The 26,306-nt window shown below is 31.7% G+C and overlaps 1 protein-coding gene across 2 annotated transcripts in view; it reads left to right on the top strand.

The window, feature by feature from the left end:
- LOC127737605 (tyrosine-protein kinase HTK16-like) overlaps positions 1-24,408 on the top strand; it is a 62,474-nt gene extending 38,066 nt beyond the window's left edge. Inside the window, exons 10-19 of one of the 2 annotated variants that reach the window (XM_052248444.1) lie at positions 964-1,093; positions 2,140-2,208; positions 6,885-6,988; positions 7,025-7,060; positions 10,107-10,197; positions 12,513-12,598; positions 13,435-13,581; positions 15,194-15,382; positions 20,103-20,321; positions 21,137-24,408. In XM_052248444.1, coding sequence (XP_052104404.1) covers positions 964-1,093; positions 2,140-2,208; positions 6,885-6,988; positions 7,025-7,060; positions 10,107-10,197; positions 12,513-12,598; positions 13,435-13,581; positions 15,194-15,382; positions 20,103-20,321; positions 21,137-21,352 — 1,287 coding nt within the window. In that variant the 3' untranslated portion in view covers positions 21,353-24,408. The remainder of the gene's footprint in view (positions 1-963; positions 1,094-2,139; positions 2,209-6,884; positions 6,989-7,024; positions 7,061-10,106; positions 10,198-12,512; positions 12,599-13,434; positions 13,582-15,193; positions 15,383-20,102; positions 20,322-21,136) is intronic. The other variant, XM_052248445.1, reaches the window with a different exon arrangement.
- Positions 24,409-26,306: the final 1,898 nt, after the last annotated feature.

Here is a 26,306-nt window from a genome sequence, read left to right as displayed (position 1 = left end):
GTCTTACAGCATACTTAAAATAAATTATTTTGTCCAAAAAACATCCAGGAATGAGAATTTTTAACTAGAAAAGTTTGAATGTAGGTACACCTCACATGCTTATATATTTTTTATAAAAAAAAACTTTTTATAAAAATGCATTATCATTTCTTCACTGATTTTCACAAGTTGTTCACAATTAACAGCAGAACTTTTCATGAATTAATCATTAAGTGCCATTCTGCCTAAGAATCAGGCAGTGGTGAAAACATGACAAACAAAAAACCCACCCAAGTTTACACTAATTTATGTTCAAAATGTATAATGGTGCACGAAAATAACATTCGTTTCCTTTTCTTGTTCTGGTAATTCAAGATATAATTTGGTTGAAATGCAAAAAAAATAAAAAATTAAGGGGAGCTAACTCTGTAATTTGCTATCATTCTAACTGAAAGTTATCTTATGGATTTCTCCAATTATTAGACATGTAGGAACAAAAGACCTACCATTTCTAACTCAGGATGATGCTAACTTCAAAATAGGATGGTTAGGTCTGTTTTTTTTTGGAAATTCTTCTAAATTGCCTGATTCTTACAAAGACTGGCACTTAAACACAAAGTTAAATTTTTGATTTCACATTTACAACAAAAAACACATAGAAATTTAAATAGCGTTTTAAAGATTGTTTCAGAAAAAAAATATTTCTATTTCTGAAAGTGGTAAAAATTTTGTTGCTGTTGGCACAGAATTAATTTTAAGAAAGAATTTTGATAAAAGTGAAATATGAAAATATATGAATATTCTCATTTGCATATTAATGGAATGGAATTTCATTTAATGAGTTTTAAACAAATGCAATTTAACCATTTTTTGCCTTCTGTAAATTTAATAGCGACTATGTAAATAAGCACAAAACTAAGTGATTTCTCAATTGCCGTAAATTACATAACATGTAAAATAACATATTTGCTATGACTATTTCAGGACTTTAAGGGCCAGTTAGTACATTATATAGATGATGGACCATTATTTGATGGCTTAGAGAGATTAGTGGAACATTACCACAGAACCAAAGATGGACTTATAACTACATTGACCAGTGCTCTTTCAACTGGTTTGTCTTGTTAAATATTTATGACTTAAAACACTAGTATTTTTTTTTGTGAAGATTAAAACTTACCTTCTTTAAAACAAAAACATCTTCATGGTCAGATTCATAGGAAGATGTGGCTTTTCCTTTAGAACCTGGCTGGGAGAATTGTAAAAACTTTTAGAGAGAAGGGTTTGATTATTGAAGGCCTTACTCTACTTGTTTCCTACAAAATAGCTTTGAAATTTTAATCTTTTTCATGATTCTACCTATTTTCTCCAAAATTATATGGAATAGGTAGAAACTGATAAGGCATAAATGATCAGCAATATACATTTTCTACAAAAATGTGAATAAGAAAGAAAACAATGGATGACTTAGTAAAGAGTTATTGCCCTTGAATGACAATTTTTTTTTTACTAATTTTAGTATTTTGCCTATTATTATTTCGGAAACTATTATAGATAGGTGTAATCAGAAATACAAGATCTACGTAAAATGTCAGTACAACAGAAACAATTGGTTAACTCCTTAGGGAGTTAAAGACTAAAACAAAGATTTCTTTTATATATTTTACGAAGATTTCTTTTATATATCTTATGTCCATAATATATTTTTTCAAAGATCTTCTCCTTTGAATCTACTTAACCACTTTCAACAAAACTTGGTATCTTGTATCAATCATGTGTTTTTTTTCCCAGTCAGTCAACAGACATGGCTGCCATGGCTAAAAATAGAACATAAGGGGAAAATGCATTTATTGTATTGGTTTGTATCCAATTTATTTTTGGCAAAAATGCCAGGTGAGCATTATTTGCTTCTCTGAACCTCTAGTTTTATATAGTATCTCTTTATTATTTTCACTCTTCATGCATTTATTTTGGCAAATATATAAGACCACAGCAGATTTAAAGTATAAATAAAAAATGAAAAGAAAAATATCTATTATCAGTCAAAATTGTATGCATCAGATTTCTTTAATTCATGCCACTTTACATATTTATTACACAGAATAAGATATCTAATAATCTTAAATTCACACCAATTTAAATGTTTTATTTCTCTTACAGCTGAAACAGTACTACCACTTATACCAGATGATCTTGATGATTATTATAACGTGCCAGATAATGATGAAGGTTAGTTTTTATTTCCAGAGAAAGTTAGGATAAGAGTGTTAAAGAAATGCATTCAGTTGAAAAAAATATGCTTCCATAAATATTTTTATGCCCCTGCCGTAGCAGAGGGGGCATTAAGTTTTACCCTTGTCCATCTGTACGTCTGTCGGTACGTCCCAAAGTTGGTTTCCGTTCACTAACTTTAGTTTGCCTCAACCAAATGTTATGAAACTTATACACAATGCTTATTACCACAAAACACAGATCAAGTTTGAATTTTGGTGGTGTCATTTTTACCGTTTTAGAGTTATGCCCCTTTACAAATGGAAAAATTGCTGAATTTTTCATTTCCGTTCTCTAACTTAAGTTTGCCTCAACCAAATGTTATGAAACTTATACACAATACTTATTACCACAAAATACAGATCAAGTACAAATTTGGGTAGCGTCACTTTTACCGTTCTTCAGTTATGTCCCTTTATAACTTCATATGATATACAAGCGGGGGGATCATCTGTGTCCCATGGACACATTCCCCATTTATTATACGACCGCAAAAAAATTTTGTGGTCGTAAATTGGTATGACGTTTGGCGTCGTTGTCGTCGTCCGAAGACACATTGGTTTTTGCACTCTAACTTTAGTTTAAGTGAATGGATCTCTATGAAATTTTACCATAAGATTCAATACCACAAAAGGAAGGTGGGGATTGATTTTGGGGGTTATGGTACCAACAGTTAAGGAATTAGGGGCCAAAAAGGGGCCAAAAATAAGCATTTTTGTAACTTCCAGACATAACTTGTGTGTTAGTGTATGGATTTCTCTGAAATTGTACCACAAGGTTCCATATCACAAAGGGAATGCTGGGATTGATTTTGGGGGTAAATGCCTCCAAATTTTAGGAATTAGGGGTCAAAAAGGGGCAAAAAACAAGCATTTTTCTTTTTCATGACAATAACTTGTGTGTAAGTGTATGGATCTTTAAATTGTACTACAAGGTTCCATATCACAAAGGGAAAGCTGGAATTGAGTTTGGGGGTAATTGCCCAAAATATTTAGGAATAAGGGGCCAAAAAATAAGCATTTTTCTAGTTTCCAGACAATTACTTGTGTTCAAGTGTATGGATCTCTCTGAAATTGTACTGCAAGTTACCATACCACAAAGGGAAGGCTGGGATTGGGTTTGGGGGTAATTGCCTCAAAATTTTAGGAATTAGGGGCCATAAAGGGGCAAAAAAACAAGCATTTTTCTAGTTTCAGGACAGTAACTTTTGTGTAAGTGTATTGATCTTTATGAAATTGTACTACAAGGTTCCATATCACAAAGGGAAAGCTGGGTTTGAGTTTGGGGGTAATTGCCCTAAACATTTAGGAATTTGGGGACAAAATGGGGCCAAAAAACAAACATTTTTCTAGTTTCCAGACAATAACTTGTGTTCAAGTGTATGGATCTCCCTGAAATTGTACTGCAAGGTACCATACCACAAAGGAAAGGCTGGGATTGAGTTTGGGGGTGATGAATCATAAGGGGGTTCAAAAAATTTGGGGGGGGATTTTTTTTCCTTTTTTTTCTTTAAAATTTTCCATTTTAAATTGGTTATTTCTGATTTATATATAAAAGAAAATAATAATGATATGGTTTGAATAGGTAAATTAAAATTTTTTAGATAAGTTCTTAGACCACATTCATTATGTGTCAGATACCTATGCTGTGTCAAATATTTAATTACAATCCAAATTCAGTGCTGTATCAAGCTTGAATGTTGTGTCCATACTTGCCTCAACTGTTCAGGGTTCGACCTCTGCGGTCGTATCAAGCTGCGCCCCAGCGGAGCATTTTATTTTATACTATTTTCATACTTCAAATTGAAATTGTGTCTTTGGTTTCATTATAGTTTGTTGGCCTTAAGTGCAGTAGATTATTTCATTATAGCTTGTTGGCCTTAAGTGCAATAGATTATTTCATTATAGCTTGTTGGCCTTAAGTGCAGTAGGTTATTTCATTATAGTTTGTTGGCCTTAAGTGCAGTAGGTTATTTCATTATAGTTTGTTGGCCTTGAGTGCAGTAGGTTATTTCATTACAGTTTGTTGGCCTTGAGTGCAGTAGGTTATTTCATTATAGTTTGTTGGCCTTAAGTGCAGTAGGTTATTTGTTGGCCTTAAGTGCAGTAGATTATTTCATTATAGCTTGTTGGCCTTAAGTGCAATAGGTTATTTCATTATAGCTTGTTGGCCTTAAGTGCAGTAGGTTATTTCATTATAGCTTGTTGGCCTTAAGTGCAATAGGTTATTTCATTATAGCTTGTTGGCCTTAAGTGCAGTAGATTATTTCATTATAGCTTGTTGGCCTTAAGTGCAATAGGTTATTTCATTATAGCTTGTTGGCCTTAAGTGCAATAGGTTATTTCATTATAGTGTGTTGGCCTTAAGTGCAGTAGGTTATTTCATTATAGTGTGTTGGCCTTAAGTGCAGTAGGTTATTTCATTATAGTTTGTTGGCCTTGAGTGCAGTAGGTTATTTCATTATAGTTTGTTGGCCTTGAGTGCAGTAGGTTATTTCATTATAGTTTGTTGGCCTTAAGTGCAGTAGATTATTTCATTATAGTTTGTTGGCCTTAAGTGCGGTAGGTTATTTCATTATTGTTTGTTGGCCTTAAGTGCGGTAGGTTATTTCATTATAGTTTGTTGGCCTTAAGTGCAGTAGATTATTTCATTATAGTTTGTTGGCCTTAAGTGCAGTAGATTATTTCATTATAGCTTGTTGGCCTTAAGTGCAGTAGGTTATTTCATTATAGTGTGTTGGCCTTAAGTGCAGTAGGTTATTTCATTATAGTTTGTTGGCCTTAAGTGCAGTAGGTTATTTCATTATAGTTTGTTGGCCTTGAGTGCAGTAGGTTATTTCATTATAGTGTGTTGGCCTTGAGTGCAGTAGGTTATTTCATTATAGTGTGTTGGCCTTAAGTGCAGTAGGTTATTTCATTATAGTGTGTTGGCCTTGAGTGCAGTAGGTTATTTCATTATAGTGTGTTGGCCTTGAGTGCAGTAGGTTATTTCATTATAGTGTGTTGGCCTTAAGTGCAGTAGATTATTTCATTATAGTTTGTTGGCCTTAAGTGCAGTAGGTTATTTCATTATTGTTTGTTGGCCTTAAGTGCAGTAGATTATTTCATTATAGTTTGTTGGCCTTAAGTGCAGTAGGTTATTTCATTATAGTTTGTTGGCCTTTAGTGCAGTAGGTTATTTCATTATAGTTTGTTGGCCTTAAGTGCAGTAGGTTATTTCATTATAGTTTGTTGGCCTTAAGTGCAGTAGGTTATTTCATTATAGTTTGTTGGCCTTAAGTGCAGTAGGTTATTTCATTATAGTTTGTTGGCCTTGAGTGCAGTAGGTTATTTCATTATAGTGTGTTGGCCTTAAGTGCAGTAGATTATTTCATTATAGTTTGTTGGCCTTAAGTGCAGTAGGTTATTTCATTATAGTTTGTTGGCCTTAAGTGCAGTAGGTTATTTCATTATAGTTTGTTGGCCTTGAGTGCAGTAGGTTATTTCATTATAGTGTGTTGGCCTTAAGTGCAGTAGGTTATTTCATTATAGTTTGTTGGCCTTAAGTGCAGTAGGTTATTTCATTATAGTTTGTTGGCCTTGAGTGCAGTAGGTTATTTCATTATAGTGTGTTGGCCTTAAGTGCAGTAGGTTATTTCATTATAGTTTGTTGGCCTTAAGTGCAGTAGGTTATTTCATTATAGTTTGTTGGCCTTAAGTGCAGTAGGTTATTTCATTATAGTTTGTTGGCCTTAAGTGCAGTAGGTTATTTCATTATAGTTTGTTGGCCTTAAGTGCAGTAGATTATGAGTTCAATCCCTAGTTATCAAAACAGAGACTTTAAATTCTGTATTTGCTGCTTCTCTGTGATCTAGAATGCAGAAGTCTTTATGTAGATGCTTAAAGATGAGTTTCCAAATGTTATTCTTTTATTTAAAAAATATACAGATTATCATGTCTTGGTATTTTAGAAAAGTAAGGGGTTGTTGTCACATTCTAGTCTCATTGATGTTTATCCCTCATCTATTATCTCAAATGTTACCGCCTCTCTGGTCTCTTATTAGTGTGCTTGCCTTTTATGGGAAGGTTATGGGTTCAATACCTTGCCAGTTAAAAAGAAAGACCTTGAAAATTAGTTTTTGACGATTTTCTGCTAAGCATGCTGCATTTAGCATGGGTGTTAGAATAATCTGTTCTGGAAGAGTGACATGTCTTCTTATGGATTTCTATTAGCACATTAAATATCTAGCTAAGCATCTAAGCATGTAGATCTTGTATTAAGCAGAAAACTTTTTCATACCACTTGAGGCTGTTCTCATACTTAACATGAAACACTTGCCACTGGATGTTAAACACCAATTATTGGCAATCCATCCATCTAAAATGTAGATTTGATTAAGTATTAGTGGGAAATATACATAGATTGAACAAAATGTTCATGCCCATGAGGATTCAAGTTATTCTAAATTAGCTTGATTTTTATCTGCATAATTTAGTTATATTAGTATGAAGTGCAGCTGTATTTTTTTTATAACTATATATTATTCCATTGAGAGAAAAAATATTTTTAGCAAGGGAATTCTTTAGGAAGATTTATGTGTATACCTCTAAAGAAATTTTGCATTAATGCTGACTTATATTTGCATCTTTTCTTAGATCGACCAAAATTACCACCTCGCCATGATAGTCCTGCAGAAGAAATATATGAAACAGCAGACGATGATGTTCCTGCAACTCCTCCACCTCTGCCTTCTAGTCAGGTTAGTGTATATAGACCAGCTCTGCTTTCTAGTCAGGTTAGTGTATATAGACCACCTCTGCCTTCTAGTCAGGTTAGTGTATATAGACCACCTCTGCCTTCTAGTCAGGTTAGTGTATATAGACCACCTCTGCCTTCTAGTCAGGTTAGTGTATATAGACCACCTCTGCCTTCTAGTCAGGTTAGTGTATATAGACCACCTCTGCCTTCTAGTTAGGTTAGTATATATAGACAATCCTGGAGATATTTTAAGCTTGATGCCTGGCAGAATGTTATTTTTTTTCAGAGGTCAAGTCATAAATCCAAATCGGAACATGCAATAACCTGAGAAGACCGTACAGTTCTAAGTATCAATTAATAGTGCTATCAAAATTTGAAATATGAAAAATGATGTAGATTTTTTTATACGACCGCAAAAATTTAAAAAAATTTTGGTCGTATATTGGTATTACGTTGTCGTTGTCGTCGTCGTCAGCGTCGTCTGAAGACAGATGGTTTCCGGATAATAACTTTAGTATAAGTAAATAGAAAGCAATAAAATTTTAACACAAGGTTTATAAGCACTAAAGGAAGGTTGGGATTGATTTTGGGGGTTATGGTCCCAACTGTTTAGGAAAAAGGGGCCCAAATAAGTATTTTTGTAGTTTCCAGACAATAACTTGTGTTAAAGTGTATGAATCTCTCTGAAATTATACCACAAGTTTCCATACTTCAAAGGGATGGTTAGGATTGACTTTGGGGGGTTATGGCTCAAACCATTTAGGAATTAGGGGCAAAAAAAGGGGAAAAAACAAGGGTTTTTCTGGTTAAAGGACAATTGAGACAATTTAAAAGCAGTGTAAGGGAGGTAATCCAAATCAAAATCCAAATCAATTTAAATAATGATGTTTGATTACCTCCCTTACACTGCTTGTAAATTATGTATTAAGAAATGATGATTGTCTGAGATACTGACCATAACTTGAGGGAAAGAATTATTTTTTGGAATAAGGGAAAGGGGGGGGGGGGGGGGGGGGGAGGTGAAAAAAATTGGAGGGGGACAATTTTTCTCATTTCAGATTTCAGAAATTGAAAGAAAATTTCTTCAAATATTTTTTGGGGGGTTAATATTCAACAGCATAGTGTATTGCACAAACGCAAAAAAAACGGGGTAAAATTTTTTTTGGGGGGGGGTCAAATTGCACAAAAGCAAAAAATTGAATATAAATTCAAATCATATAACCAATTTGAAGTTCTTTGACTACATTTATTGTGTCAGAAACCTTATTATGTGTCAAAAATTTAATTACAATCCAAATTCAGACCTGTATCAAGCGCGAATATTGTGTCCATTTTGGCCCCAACTTTTCAGGGTTGGACATCTGCGGTCGTATCCAGCTGTGCTCAGCGAAGCAATTTATTTTATCTTTCATGTACATTACAGCCACAAGTAATTGTAGGAAAGCAACACAAATCATTACAGCCACAAGTAATTGTAGGAAAGCAACACAAAGCATTACAGCCACAATTAATTGTAGGAAAGCAACACAAATCATTACAGCCACAAGTAATTGTAGGAAAGCAACACAAATCATTACAGCCACAAGTAATTGTAGGAAAGCAACACAAATCATTACAGCCACAAGTAATTGTAGGAAAGCAACACAAATCATTACAGCCACAATTAATTGTAGGAAAGCAACACAAATCTTTACAGCCACAAGTAATTGTAGGAAAGCAACACAAATCATTACAGCCACAAGTAATTGTAGGAAAGCAACACAAATCTTAACAGCCACAAGTAATTGTAGGAAAGAAACACAAATCATTACAGCCACAAGTAATTGTAGGAAAGCAACACAAATCATTACAGCCACAAGTAAATGTAGGATAGCAACACAAATCATTACAGCCACAAGTAATTGTAGGAAAGCAACACAAATCATTACAGCCACAAGTAATAGTAGGATAGCAACACAAATCATTACAACCACAAGTAATTGTAGGAAAGCAACACAAATCTTTACAGCCACAAGTAATTGTAGGATAGCAACACAAATCATTTAAGTACAGTCAGCTTATTCACAGTTTAATTTCTGGTAGTGTAAGAATTAATAATTATGCTGCCTAGGCATGATAGAATCAAATTTTCTGTCATAATCAGAATAGTGTAAAATATTCATGATTTTTTTTTGAATATATCAACCTGGTTTTAAACTACACTTTTGAACAAGTGTAAAAATTCCCAAAGAAAACCTTTACTTGTTTAAATCATTCAAAGAGAACCCTTAAAAACCTTTTTTAAACCTCCAAAGAAATGAATTAGTGAATAGTGTCTCTGAAGTTTTCAAATAATTGTTGATTTCATGCCATTTGCTTAGCAAAGTACAGTTGCATCCTTAGAATAATACTTTTGGTCAAGTATGGTTTGGAAACCTTGACGATTCGGTTGACTCATCACTAAGAATCAATGATGCTGTTACACAGTAATAATAGAAGTCATACCAGGATGATTGCTTCTCTAGTTTTATTTGATATTTAAGATAATATGCACGCATACAAGGATTAATTAATCTTTTAAGTTTAATGAGAGATTTCAGATGAGAAGTCCCTAAATCCACACACAGAATTTTTAAATAAACTAAAATATATCTTTAAGATTCATGCTGACAGTCTACTTATGCCCCTTTCATGTACACCAATTTTTCTAATGAGTCCTTATGGATTGCACAAATTAACAAATCAACAACAAAAATTTGTTACGAGTCATTTACAGATTCTTGGGAGCAGTTTACAGATGGTTATCTGTTGTTGCAAGCGGTTTATGAAACTTGTGGATTGTTACATGTTATTTACGAAATAATGACATGTCATAAAATTTGCCTTTCCTTTCATTGATCCTCTAAGAGTGTCTGTGAGTTGTTACGAGTTATTTACAGATACCACCGGGTTATTTACAGATGCTCACAATTGACCATGAGTTGATGATCCGTATGGACTCATATGGAAAATCTGTGTATGTGAGGGGTTATTAGTTTTAAGTTTAGCCTTATATGTTGTGTATACTTATATTTTTTGTATTACTGGTAATGACTTTAGATTTGTAATAGCCTTATATTGATAAGTTTAATTTATTACAGCCTCCTCCAGTGAAAAAGGTTATGTCAGTAGAACCAAAGGAAGAAGAAAAAGAAGTCTGGAATATAATTGATAAAAAAGACATTAAAATTTGTACGTATTCTATTTGATAAATCAGTATAAACACAACTCGCATATGCATCAAATCAATAACAAAAAATGTCTTCTAGTTTTAATGGGAACAGAATCAGATCATATGTGTTTAGTTACCGTGACTACAAACCAAAATATTAGACAAAGGAAACAAAGTTGTAATTCTGTTGATGATTCAGCATCCCAACTGATTGACACTTAACTTTGAAAAATGGTGCAATTGTGGAAATTGGCAGTTAATGCCCATAACAGAGGAATTTATTTGTTGCAGACATACAAATTTGTCTATCCAATTTTAGATGATTATCAATGTATTACACAAATTGATGGTTATGAAAATCTTATTCTAACCCCAAAGTTCAGGAAACATGAAACTGCAACACAAATAGTTGCAACACACAGAATGATGGGAAATTAAAATTTGATAATTTTATGTGTGTACAACTATGCTGTATAAACAAGTCTAAATTGAAAACAACGTTCAAACCTATGATTGCGTTGGATAAAAACCGCAATTTTTATACGTGTGCATGCAAAACAAATTTCTTGTTAGAGGGGTCTAAATACAGCACAAACAACATTTTCCAGAAGACCAAAAAAGTGAAAAAGTATATTTTAACAAAACGCATTTGACTAACAGGTCGAACAACAAATGTTCTTAAACCCTGCTGACTGCCATTGGCGATTGCCAAATAAACGGATCACCGATGTAATAAATGGATCTTAATTTTGAATTTAATACTAAACAGAAAACAATAAACTTGCGGAAAAGATGATATACCGCAAACAAAAGGTGCAAAGGTTTTTGTACACCATATCCGGATTTCGACAAATAATGTCTCTTCAGTGATGTTAGGAATCGAAACGGTATTTGGAAAGCCCAACAATTTACCGAAGAGACATTATTTGTCGAAATCCGGATATGGTGTACAAAAACCATTGCACCTTTTGTTTGCGGTATATCATCTTTTCCGCAAGTTTATTGTTTTCTGTTTAGTATTAAATTCAAAATTAAGATCCATTTATTACATTGGTGATCCGTTTATTTGGCAATTGCCAATGGCAGTCAGCAGGGTTTAAGAACATTTGTTGTTCGACCTGTTAGTCAAATGCGTTTTGTTAAAATATACTTTTTCACTTTTTTGGTCTTCTGGAAAATGTTGTTTGTGCTGTATTTAGACCCCTCCAACTATGCTGTATAATATATTTATATACAAGTCCTGTTATTATACGACTGCAAAATGTTGTCGTCGTCGTCAGCGTCGTCCGAAGACATTTGGTTTCTGGACAATAACTTAAGTAAATGTAAATAGAAATCTATGAAATTTAAATACAAGGTTTATAACCTCAAAAGGAAGGTTGGGATTGATTTGGGGGTTATAGTCCTAACAGTTTAGGTTTTTAGGGGCTAAAAAGGGGCCTAAATAAGCATTTTTCTAGTTTCCTGACAATAACTTGTGGAACGGTGTATGGATCTCTCTGAAATTATACCACAAGTTTCCATACCACAAAGGTATGGTTAGGATTTGCTTTGGGGGGTTATGGCTCAAACCGTTAGGAATTAGGGGCAAAAAAGGAGGAAAAACAAGGGTTTCCTGGTTAATGAACAATTTAAAAAAGTACAATGTTATGTTTGGATTACTTCCCTTACACTGCTTTTAAATTATGTATAAAGAAATGTTGTATTGTCTTGAGGTGATTAGCTGTCAATTTATTTTTAGAAGTTACTATTTAAAATTGCTGATTAAGGAATATTAATTTTAGCCATGATTATGTATGTCATTTTCTATTTTAAGACTTTTATGATGTATTTAAATGGGTAATTATGGTTGCAATCTCCATTGGAAATTTGAATTGAGATTATGACCATATCTTGAGGAAAAGAATTTTATTTTGGAAAAAGGGGGGGGGGGGGGTTAAAAAAGAAATTGTGGGGGGGACAATTTTTTCTCATTTCAGATTTTTTTTTTGGGGGGGGGGGGGGGGGGGGGGTCAATTCGCAACAGCATAGTGTATTGCACAAAAGCAAAAAATTGAATATGAATTCAAATCATATAACCAATTCTAAGTTCTTTGACTATGGTTATTCTGTGTCAGAAACCTATTATGTATCAAATATTTAATTACAATCCAAATTCAGACCTGTATCAAGCGCGAATATTGTGTCCATTTTTGCCCCAACTGTTCAGGTTTGGACCTCTGCGGTCTAATCCAGCTGCGCTCGGCGAAGCAATTTATTTCAGTATATTAGACTATTTTTTTTACTTTTTGCGCCTTTAAACTTTATTTAATGCTGTTAACATTTTTTTTTTCAGTGGAAAAACTTGGAGAAGGAGAATATGGTGAGGTGAAGAAGGGGAAATATACTAGGAGAGATGCCAAAGGGAAAAATCCACATAAGGTAAGAAGGGGAAATATACTAGGAGAGATGCCAAAGGGGAAAATCCACATAAGGTATAGATGCTCTACTTTTTAGGTTTATCTGAAAAATCTCACATATTTATCATATAATGATAGTACAGAATATTTTCATCTGTTATATTCACAGAATAATTATTTGTATAGGGTTATTGCATGAATATTGGTGAAATTTGGTCTCAAGTCGATTTTTATATTGCACGAGCTTGCAAGTTCTATAAGGGATAGTATTCATCATTATTCATGCAATAACCCTTTCATTGCATAGCTTAGCTTGAACAATTGTTCAAAACATTTTTTGTCACTGATAAGCTATATTTGAACTAGTGCATTATCAAAGATAATTACATCTTATATAAGTATCCTGGATTTTCATTGGTTGATAGCTGATGTTTTGTTCATGTATTTTGTTTAATAAAATGAATATTGTTCATACTACATCATTGCTGGCGTATTTGCACAAGGATATGCCTTTTTTATCCTCTCTTTCATATTTATTGCCAAAACGTATGGGCCTTTTTACCCTTCACAGAGACGCTTGATCATTTGTGGGCTTTATTAAATGCAGTTGTATTTCCCAACTTCTTAAAATGAAAGAATAATGGAATTAAGATTCTAATGTTAAATTTTAACATCTCTATTGATATTTTTTGTTATTAAACAGAAATAACTTGTTCATGAGGGGTATTTGATGAGTCTTGATTTCTTTTCTAATTCCATCTCTACGATTTTGTTATATATTAGTAGATCTTTACATCAGTTTGTTTGTTTATAAACATTTATATCATAGATTTTACAATTTTGGGGTATTTTTTTCAGATTGAAGTAGCAATAAAAACATTTCATACTGACCTTAATAATGATGCAGCATTAAAGAGCATAAAGGAGGAAGCTAAACTAATGTCTCAACTCAAACATGAATGTATAGTAGAATTATTTGGAGTTTGTGACTCACCATTTATGTTGGTATGTAGTACTGTGTAAGAAACAGCCAGTAGGAAAGGCATAGTTGAAAAGCCAACTAACAATTTATTTGCATCTTTTACTTAGGAAACCAAACATAAATTTTGGCCAGGGGGACCTTCTATCTTTGCTCATTTTCCCCTTCCCCTTTACTTTTTGGTATCCTTTCAGTTTTCTCCCATTCTGTATAAAAGATTAATTTGATATAATAATGGTATAGTGCAGTTATCATTCAAATGTAGACACAATCATTTTCTTGCAATGATTTTTGTTCTACTCTATTAACCTTGAATTGTCAAAATATTGGTCAAAACATTGGTCAAATTTGTTTGGATGCAATCGTCTGTAGCTGGTCATCTGACTGGCCTCAATTGTTGTTGTTTCAAGGATTGAGATCTCTAAAATTAGAATTATTTTAAATCAGCCAAATATTCATCAGTGGTTGTCTTATGTCACTGATGATATCTTAATATTTTTATTTTTTTTGGGAGAATTTAGTATTTACAACAGGTCTTTGATCCTTTCTATTTAATTAATACATGTGCAACTGTTTTAAACTCTGGGTGGATTTACAACTCAAAATATTGTGTAGAAATCGGTCTATTTTTAAAAGCTGTTTGTTACTTTCTAGATGTCTTTTGGTTTTTTTGGTGTTATTGGGTTGCTGTCTCAACAACATTGATTTAATAAAAAATCTTGTTCCTATATGTTACAATATGTGGAACTGGATCTTCTTACTCTTCCGGAGAATCTGAGACCCCCCCCCCCCCCCCCATTTTTGGTGGGGTTCATGTTGCTCAGTCTTTAGTTTTCTATGTTTTTTTATACTGTTTATTGTTTTTTGGTAGATTTTCTTATTTGGCCATGGCATTGTCAGTTATTTGGTAGATTTTCTTATTTGGCCATGGCATTGTCAGTTATTTGGTAGATTTTCTTATTTGGCCATGGCATTGTCAGTTTTTTGGTAGATTTTCTTATTTGGCCATGGCATTGTCAGTTTTTTGGTAGATTTTCTTATTTGGCCATGGCATTGTCAGTTTTTTGGTAGATTTTCTTATTTGGCCATGGCATTGTCAGTTATTTCATTGACTTTTGAGTTTCGATATCCATTTGGTATGGTCCGTTTTTACTGTAAAAAAGTAATTTTATTACAATTCAAAATAATTGTTTGTCCCTATAGAGACATGCCTCTCCTTTACACACTCCGAATGAATGGAAGTGCCTTATTATTCATAAAATTTATAGAAATTACAAATATGCAGTACAAAACTTAGTTAGAAGTGGGGGTGGTAAGCAAAGTGGACAAATATTCCATTCAAATGAGAAGGTGGGCACAACAAATATAAGTGAATTGCTGTCATATATATATTTAAATCAAGTGTCCAATACTGTAGAGAACCAAGAGAGAGGGTTTAAAGGATGGGGTTGTCTTTATCAGAAAAGTTTTACCCTAAAAGATTCAACTTGAGGGTAAAAAATATCCATTTTACTGGTAGCTCATTAAGCCTTACAAAAAACTGCTTAGTGACTGTCAAATCCAGAATTGACAGTGACCACTCTTCATACACCAACCAATTCATTGACCTTCCATTAATCTTTTGCTTACTTTCAACAGGTAGAAGAATACATACCTGAGGGATCTATGTTAGATTATCTAGTCAAGCATGGTGAGAAGAAAGTGAAAGTAGACACCCTTAAACTGTGGGCTGCTGAGATAGCAAATGGGATGCAGCATTTAGAGAAGATGAGGGTTGTACATAGAGATCTTGCAGCAAGGAATATACTTGTGATGAATTTAATGCAGGTAAAATAACATCCTTGTCAAGCTATATTCTATATTTGTCATAGATATTAACTGCAGTGTGAAACAGAACTCTTTTTATTGGTCTTCCCATGCAGTTGTACACCCCCTAGCTCAGCATTTGAACTGGCCCTTATAACTTTGACCAAGAATTATCAATTATTCATCTGGTTAGCATATTTAACAAGACAAAACTGTTGTAGCATTCAAGTAAACCCCCTTAATTCAATCTGATAAATCAAATACCGTTACTGTAAATTTACAATAATCAAATACCCGTACTATTAATTTACAATAATCAAATACCCGTACTCTAAATTTACAATAATCAAATACCTGTACTATAAATTTACAATAATCAAATACCTGTACTATAAATTTACAATAATCAAGTACCATACTATAAATTTACAATAATCAAATACCTGTACTATAAATTTGCAATAATCAAGTACCGTACTATAAATTTACAATAATCAAATACTGGTACTATAAATTTACAATAATCAAATACCGGTACTATAAATTTATAATAATCAAATACCTGTACTGTAAATTTACAATAGTCAAATACTGGTACTGTATATTTACAAGTAGAACAATACCTGAGGATGTGCTTAAAGGAATATAAAGTCAGTCCAACATTTTGAAGGGGAGATAATCAAATTTGCTGGGAGGGGATATCTTTTTTGTGAGAACAATCTCAGTTTTAGCTCTTCCTCCAAACAACAGAAAGGGGGATATAGTAATAGGTTATATTGGTCTGATTGTGGCTTTACTGTAAAGTGATTTATTAACGTGGAATTTAAATTTGACAATTTCTACGCCCAAAATTGTTTGCAAGGTTTTATTTTCTATTTTATATGATCTTCCTTAAACATCAAATTATATTGATATGGGATATTTTCATGATTTTATCCTAATCTTGAAATTGTGAAATAAGGGAATATAAACTACTTCCAAAATTTCCCACTTTACAGTATTCATAACATTTTGTATAAAGGATACAATATGAATATATTGGATGTGTTTTTAGTTCATAATGGTCTGTCAAATATTTTTTCAGAAAATATAAGTTTTTAGCTGGAAATTAATTCTCTTTCATGCGGTAATAAGTAGAATTTCAGGATTTCATTATTTTTTTTAATAAAGGCTGCAATTATAAACATCTTTGAGAAGTTTTCAGAAGATGGGAGCAATACAGGGTTGGCAAAGTATTACCCGGGCTGAGCAATACTCCCAGAAATGGGTAATACTGGGCAATACTGGGCAATTTGATTTTTAAGCTTACTTTTACACAGAATAGTAAATACTTGTTGTAGTTTCATAGTATAATAGCTAAATATACATTTTATACAGATAACCATTGAGTCATTTCTAGAGGATTGAAAATTCAATTTCTTCCTTTTCTCCAATACTTCTGCATGTATGTAGACAGAATACAAGTTTTGCACATTTTAGGATACCTTGTTAATTTTCAAGGTTTGTTTCAATAATCCAAACCTTTGAAAAAATTGATTTTCATTGCAGTGTTTAAGTGAATCATAAATTTTAATTGTGATACACTCATATTGCTAAATAAACAAATTTGTGTTATATTCTGAATAATTACTTATTAATCAGTGATGTACATATATAACGCTTATAAGTAAACATTTTTAGCAATGAACAAAATTTGTTTAAAAGTAATTTTCCTTACATATATTTGGTAATTTATAATAGTTAATATATTTAAAAAAAAAAATCAAATTGAATTCTTTGGCTTTATGATAACAGTTTGACCTATCTAACCAGAATGAAGAATTAAGAGATTTTTAGGAGGATTATTAAGGAAAGCTTTTCACATTTGTCTAATGTGTCCATGTACACTTGGCTGGAACTTTCTCAGATTTCTACACTTTATAATAAGAGTCTCAAACAAGTGAACTTATCAATTAAAATACAATTTTTTATTTTTATAAATATCTTTAATGTATTGCATTTGTGGTTAATCACTGAATCCTCTTTAAAATTCAAGCCAGTATTTTTTATTACACAGTATTGCCCAGTATTACCTGATAAAACCCAGTAAAACCCGGGTTTTCCCAGTATTTCCCACTGGGCTGGGCAATACCTATAAAACCCGGGTTTTTGCCAACCCTGGAGCAATACCTCAAATATTTATTGTATAAATACAATAAATATTCTTATGTATGCCAGGGTTTTACTCATTGTGGAAAGCCTTATGAAGACCTAAAGTTGTTAACTTCTACTTCATTTGGTCTCTGGTGGAGAGTTGTCTTATTGACTGTGGATTCATTTTTATTCGTGGTATACCAATATTCGTGGGTTTTGTGGGTCACAGCGAACCACGAATTTAAAAATTCAACGAAGAATAATATACCAATATTCGTGGGTTTTGTGGGTCACAGCGAACCACGAATTTAAAAATTCAACGAAGAATAATCCTGAGAAATGTGTTTGGAGTCAGATGTTTATTTCCGGTTATGTTATGCAGTTGTAGTATAGTGTTGACTAGTGATAAACATTGTAACATAACACATGTTTTTAATGAAAGAAGATACAAGTATTTTGATTAAATCAATAATAAATATATCGAATATCAGTGTCATAGTTTACTTTTTAAAATTGATTAAAACTGTTCATGGAAAATAACTGCAAGTTGTTAATTACCGTGTCATAGTTTGGTTTACTGGTGATTAAAAATCAATAGGATTAAGTAAGGGGATATTGCCCGTAGGTAATATTGTTTATGACAGGAACATTTATTTTCACACCTTTTACTTATATGACTGTTTACTATATCGTGATTAGGGAAATGAGTTTTCAATCATAGAGTTTTGAATGCCTTATAAAATTCTGACAGAATTTATAAATTGTAAAACAAACAAATAATTAGTTGTCTCTGTCCATTATTGTAATAGAAGTTTTCAATTAACACTTTATCCTAGAATGACCAAGCGAGGATTTTGACAATTCAAAATTTTTTCAATGAATCCTTTTTTTTTCATTTTTTTGTTGTATTATTGATCAAACCAAAGAGGTTATATGATCTCCTAAATCAAAATGAAATCCACAAATTACGTATCTGATTTTATTTTTTGTTTTGTTTTTTGTAATCAGTGATCCACGAATTTACGTATACCAGGAAAAGTCTATTTTTCTCTATCCACGAAAATTGATACCCATGAAAATAAATGAATCCACAGTAAGACAAATAGTGCTAAACTGGTATAGAGTCATCATGTGATATTAATGTAAAGTTCTATAAATAGTGGTAAACTGGTATAGAGTCATCATGTGCTATTAATGTAAAGTTCTATAAATAGTGGTAAACTGGTATAGAGTCATCATGTGCTATTAATGTAAAGTTCTATAAATAGTGCTAAACTGATATAGAGTCATCATGTGCTATTAATGTAAAGTTCTATAAATAGTGATAAACCGGTATAGAGTCATCATGTGATATTAATGTAAAGTTCTATAAATAGTGATAAACCGGTATAGAGTCATCATGTGATATTAATGTAAAGTTCTATAAATAGTGGTAAACTGGTATAGAGTCATCATGTGCTATTAATGTAAAGTTCTATAAATAGTGGTAAACTGGTATAGAGTCATTATGTGCTATTAATGTAAAGTTCTATAAATAGTGGTAAACTGGTATAGAGTCATTATGTGCTATTAATGTAAAGTTCTATAAATAGTGGTAAACTGGTATAGAGTCATTATGTGCTATTAATGTAAAGTTCTATAAATAGTGCTAAACTGGTATAGAGTCATCATGTGCTATTAATGTAAAGTTCTATAAATAGTGCTAAACTGGTATAGAGTCATTATGTGCTATTAATGTAAAATTCTATAAATAGTGGTAAACCGGTATAGAGTCATCATGTGCTATTAATGTAAAGTTCTATAAATAGTGGTAAACTGGTATAGAGTCATTATGTGCTATTAATGTAAAGTTCTATAAATAGTGGTAAACTGGTATAGAGTCATCATGTGCTATTAATGTAAAGTTCTATAAATAGTGGTAAACTGGTATAGAGTCATTATGTGCTATTAATGTAAAGTTCTATAAATAGTGGTAAACTGGTATAGAGTCATTATGTGCTATTAATGTAAAGTTCTATAAATAGTGCTAAACTGGTATAGAGTCATCATGTGCTATTAATGTAAAGTTCTATAAATAGTGCTAAACTGGTATAGAGTCATTATGTGCTATTAATGTAAAATTCTATAAATAGTGGTAAACTGGTATAGAGTCATGTGATATTAATGTAAAGTTCTATAAATAGTGGTAAACTGGTATAGAGTCATCATGTGCTATTAATGTAAAGTTCTATAAATAGTGCTAAACTGGTATAGAGTCATCATGTGCTATTAATGTAAAGTTCTATAAATAGTGGTAAACCGGTATAGAGTCATCATGTGATATTAATGTAAAGTTCTATAAATAGTGGTAAACTGGTATAGAGTCATCATGTGATATTAATGTAAAGTTCTATAAATAGTGGTAAACTGGTAAAGAGTCATGTGATATTAATGTAAAGTTCTATAAATAGTGGTAAATGGGTATAGAGTCATCATGTGATATTAATGTAAAGTTCTATAAATAGTGATAAACCGGTATAGAGTCATCATGTGATATTAATGTAAATTTCTTTCTATTTTAGGTGAAGATAAGTGACTTTGAATTAATGTAAATTTCTTTCCATTTTAGGTAAAGATTAGTGACTTTGGATTATCTAGAGCATACTCTGATGAGAGTAGTTATTATAAAGCCAGTAAAGGAGGTCGATGGCCTATAAAATGGTATGCACCTGAATGTGTAAACTATGGGAAATTTACTCATGCTACAGATGTGTGGAGCTATGGAGTTACATTATGGGAAATGTTTAGTTATGGAGATCAACCTTATGGAGACAAAAAGGGAATTGAGGTATGCTTAGGTGGTATAATCTGTAATAGGTAACTTTCAATTATAAAATATTGTTATTTATTCCAAACTACCAGGCATGTGTCTGTCAGGCTGTCCTGTCATGTGAGCACTCTCACACGTACATTTCTTTCCGGATTTTCATTAAATTTATATCAAAGGGTTATATCAGGAAAGTCTGGGATGAGTTTGAACATCAGTGCTGGTCTACTTGTAAAGTATTATACCCTTGGAAATAGGAATCATATGGAAAATTGCATTATAAATGATCTCACACATACAGTTCTTTTATAAAAAAAAAACATTTAAAGAACCAAAGAAAATAATATATTGGAATCACTACCCTGGGACAGATAAAATATATGCTTTTGCAGGAGACAGTGGAATGTTATGATCTTTTATTTTATTTTGGTTCACACACTAGTACATAATAGTAGGTCTCAGAGAGAGCAAAGAGAAATTTCCCTTGGAGCCATTCTGAAAATTAATTTACCAGTATGTGCATATGTATAGTGTTAGGATTAATGAAAGGGTTATATCATGATCAGTGTTGTGGAGAGGTACATTTATGGAATAACTATTTACCATTATTTTTTTTTATTTTACAATTGAACTTAAAAAAATTTGACTTTGATTAAAGGACAATAGAAGTAGGACATTGATTTATCATAAATGAAATGCATCTGTAGAGTATTCAGAAAGTCAAGATTATACTGAATGAAAAATTCATTTTTATCAAGTTGTGCAGTAAGCTCTCTTTAAGACTTACTGTGGAATAAACAGGTTTTACTTAGACTTTTTGAAATTTTCATTATAAGGTAATACAGTTCATAGAGGAAGGCAGTAGACTTGAAAGACCAACTGCATGTCCTGCAGTGACCTACCTGGAAATGAAAAAATGCTGGATGTCTAAACCAGACGAAAGACCTACATTTCATGACCTATCACTTCATTTTGAAACAGAAAAAGAATATGCCGACATAAGAGACTTTAAACGGAGCAAAGATTCTTCACATTCAAAGAGAAAAAAATAATTTTATTGATTGTTTACTTTATGTTAAAGATTAATGTGATGAGACATTTATAGATATATATTCTATCAAAGATTAATGTGACGAGACATTTATAGATATATATTCTATCAAGATCAAAAAGTTATACTGTTAATGTTTTCATTTTATATTTTTATAGATATATTTTTTGATAAAAAGAAACCATTCATTTTTTTTTTAATGTTGATTACGTGAGAAGGATTCTTATGTTTGTGTGTAAGATAATGTACAGAGGATAAAGCCCAAACTAATCATTTATATAATAATGGTCTTGTCATCCTTGATGACACTGTGCTAGGTAAATGGGCATACTAAATTAAAGTTATAATTTATACAAAATTTGACAATTTATCCTAAAAAAAATTCAAGTGTAAGGTAATAATATAATATGAAATGTGATTTTTGAATACCATTGTCAAGATCAGAATTTTAGTATACCATCTTCACTGATTTTTCTCAGTCTCCATAAACATATTTTTTGATATAAATAATGAGTTTCATGTATCTCACATCTCCAAAATAAAAAAAAATTCAGATAAATTGTATCTCATATCTCCAAAATTGAAATAAAATAAAGTCCTGATAAAGTGTCTATCTATATTTATCTTTTGATTTACCAGTACATTGAAACAAGTGAAAAATAATACACCATTAAGGTTTTTAACAATTTATTATTAGATTTAAAAAGTGTTCTACTTTTTTAATCATGTTTAATGACAAAACAGTATTTGTGCAAATCAAAATTCTTGTTAATATTCTGGTAAATGTTTTGTATTTCATATAGGAATATTAAAAAAAGCTGACACAATTTAATTGGTGCTAGACATATGGTGTTTATTTAATGTTACTTGTTTTTTATGAAAAACATTGTGTTTAGAAAAAAGCATTTGTGCCTATAATTAATGTCTTAAAGTGTTACTTTTCCAGTATTATTTATCAACATCATACCTAATGCAGTCATTCGTCAAAATGATCAAATTGCTTATTTTGACATTACTGTATGTAAGCAGTTTCATTCATAACATTCGTTTGCATATTTTTTATATTTATGAAAACTATTTGTAATTTTCAAAAACTTTATATTTAAAAAGCAATTTGATGTCCATGTTGATGTTTTTTTTTTTTATCTAATTGTATTCACTTCCTTCAATATATTGCAATTGTTTCTCAAATAAAAATAATATTTTTGCAGAAATTGCAATTTGTAATTACATCTCAATAATTACAAATTACAAACAGTTTGCTACAGGTTTTCTATAGTTACTGTCTTTTTTCCTTAACTACATGTTAAAAAGTATATATAGTATTATATTAGGATCTAGTTTTTCTTTTTTCCAATCATATTGTGCTTAATATTGTTGTAAATGATGCCCTTTATGGGTTCTTGATTAGATTAATAAAATTCTTATCTTAAAAAAAAAAAAAATTCTTATCTTATAGTTGCTGATCAGTTAGGGTTTTATATTCTTATAATACATGTACTTAGTGAATTTGTTAGTCTCTTAGTAATATAAGAACAGTAGTTAATCCTTAATGCATTGCATTTCTGACTCTGGATTTGTTCTTTGTCAGAGGCTTGAATAATACATAATAGTACTAAAGTAAATAAAAATCAATCTCCAACAACTATAAGATCATGTTGATAGGAGAAAGAACGTGTTGTTAAAATTGAAATAAACCAGTGGCATATGGCTTTATCATGACATATATATGAAATTAAACAGAGGTCCCATGAAATGCATGTGTTAGGACATCTGCCTTTTCCAACCATTGTCTAAGATTTGTCATTTTTCTTTTATAAAAGTTTGAATCTCATGTATTTCTTTAAACTAGCACTTGACAGCCTTGTTTTTTTGTTAAAATATTTTGTCCACTTTATTTCCCTTTGTGTATTATTTTCATGGATTATTGATTATCATTCAAAAAAACACTTGCCTATATATTCTTGAAACCTTAAATGTTTAAGAGTGTCTCCAACATATTTTTTAGTATTTAAATATGAGTGTAGTGGGATGGCAGAGTACTTACCGTTAAAAGTTTTAAAATACATGTTTTATAGCTTTACTTTATTTAAGAAGTTCTTTTATGAATTTTTGATGATTGATTTGTTAACCTTTTTCTCGATGGAGATTTTTTTTTTACATACTTGTTTCGCATAGGTTATTTCAATAAATTGTTGAAAATTAGCTTACTTCAATGAAATATGGACTATACCTTAAATAGACCAGTTAGATTTATGTAATTTTGGTCAGTTATATGCCTAAATTCACTTGTTATAATATTTAAATGTTGTTGCCATGGGAATGGTTTTATCCATATATAATGAAAATGGGTTAAATTTGGGGATTAATCTTGTTATATCACCAGATAGGGTAATCTGCTTCCGTGTCTTCACAAGATGAGAAATAGAAATAATTACTGAATTAATACTGAATGGAATTCTGAATTGTGTTTCCTAAAACAATCAATTTGCCCATGTTTTGAGAGGGTATGATAAGGCCACATTTTGACTTCTTGAATTTGAAAATCAAAAAATGATAGAATATATTAAATATCATCCTTCTGTCGTCCTTCAGATACAATAATTCATATTTTATTGTTATGTCTTTTTGTTAAGGCCATCAAAATTTATGGCATACCTGTTAAAGGGTAATTTGAAAATCAGGTACATTGTATATGTATTAATCTGAAAAAAATGATATTTGGCATTACTAATGATGACTGATTGTAAAATTAATTTAGGAAAATTTATGGATATGAGATTCACAAAAACTTGGTTTTATTGTGGATATTCATTTTCCATTTAAGACATTTCATTTTGATCAATTACGCTTTTTCTTGTCGAGTTATTATAATTAACAATATTGAATGAATAATTGCTGTTATTGGATTAACATATTGTCATCCTAATTAATTATCATTATGCTTTAATTCTTTCAAATTTTCTTACATTGTTATTTCATAATTAATCGTGTTTTAATTATTAGACTATAATTTTGTGATATACATATATATTCTAATAAAGACACTTTTATATTGATGAATTCTGCAATTCTTTAAATAGCTGTTTTGAATTAATTGTTTTTCATGTGTACTCAAGACGAAAATGAATTTTAACCGAGTATCAAATCATGGCATTATTGAAAACAGTCTACAGTATCAAGCTCATACCATCCACAAACATTCCAATTTTCCTAATTCAAATGTGTATAGTTCACCCATACCAATGTGTATGGTTTACTCATACCAATGTGTACAGTTCACCCATACCAATGTGTATCGTTTATCCTTACCAATGTGTATGGTTTACCAATGCCAATAAATATAGTTCACCCATACCAATGTGTAACGTTTACCCATACCAATGTGTATAGTTTACCCATACCAATGTGTAATGTTTACCCATACCAATGTGTATAGTTTACCCATACCAATGTGTATAGTTTACCCATACCAATGTGTATGGTTTACCAATGCCAATAAATATAGTTCACCCATACCAATGTGTAACGTTTACCCATACCAATGTGTATAGTTCACCCATACCAATGTGTAATGTTTACCCATACCAATGTGTATGGTTTACCCATACCAATGTGTAATGTTTACCCATACCAATGTGTATAGTTCACCCATACCAATGTGTAACGTTTACCCAAACCAATGTGTATAGTTTACCCATACCAATGTGTAACGTTTACCCATACCAATGTGTATAGTTTACCCATACCAATGTGTAACGTTTACCCATACCAATGTGTATAGTTTACCATACCAATGTGTAATGTTTACCCATACCAATGTGTATGGTTTACCCATACCAATGTGTATAGTTCACCCATACCAATGTGTATGGTTTACCCGTACCAATGTGTATTGTTTACTCATACCAATGTGTATCGTTTATCCATACCAATGTGTATAGTTTACCCATACCAATGTGTATAGTTTACCATACCAATGTGTAATGTTTACCCATACCAATGTGTATGGTTTACCCATACCAATGTGTATAGTTTACCATACCAATGTGTAATGTTTACCCATACCAATGTGTAATGTTTACCCATACCAATGTGTATGGTTTACCCATACTAATGTGTATGGTTTACCCATACCAATGTGTATAGTTCACCCATACCAATGTGTATGGTTTACCCGTACCAATGTGTATCGTTTACTCATACCAATGTGTATCGTTTATCCATACCAATGTGTATAGTTTACCCATACCAATGTGTATAGTTTACCATACCAATGTGTAATGTTTACCCATACCAATGTGTATGGTTTACCCAAACCAATGTGTATAGTTTACCATACCAGTGTGTATAGTTTACCCATACCAATGTGTATAGTTCACCCATACCAATGTGTAATGTTTACCCATACCAATGTGTAATGTTTACCCATACCAATGTGTATGGTTTACCCATACCAATGTGTATGGTTTACCCATACCAATGTGTAATGTTTACCCATACCAATGTGTATGGTTTACCCATACTAATGTGTATGGTTTACCCATACCAATGTGTATAGTTTACCATACCAATGTGTATAGTTTACCCATACCAATGTGTATAGTTCACCCATACCAATGTGTAATGTTTACCCATACCAATGTGTATGGTTTACCCATACCAATGTGTAATGTTTACCCATACCAATGTGTATGGTTTACCCATACTAATGTGTATGGTTTACCCATACCAATGTGTATAGTTCACCCATACCAATGTGTAATGTTTACCCATACCAATGTGTATGGTTTACCCATACTAATGTATATGGTTTACCCATACCAATGTGTATAGTTCACCCATACCAATGTGTATGGTTTACCCATACTAATGTGTATGGTTTACCCATACCAATGTGTATAGTTCACCCATACCAATGTGTATGGTTTACCCGTACCAATGTGTATCGTTTA

The sequence above is a fragment of the Mytilus californianus genome, unplaced genomic scaffold (genome assembly GCF_021869535.1).
Source record: "Mytilus californianus isolate M0D057914Y unplaced genomic scaffold, xbMytCali1.0.p SCAF_4, whole genome shotgun sequence".
NCBI classification, from domain to species: domain Eukaryota; kingdom Metazoa; phylum Mollusca; class Bivalvia; order Mytilida; family Mytilidae; genus Mytilus; species Mytilus californianus.
Note: the sequence above shows the minus strand (reverse complement) of the source record. Positions and strands in the feature narration are given on the sequence as shown.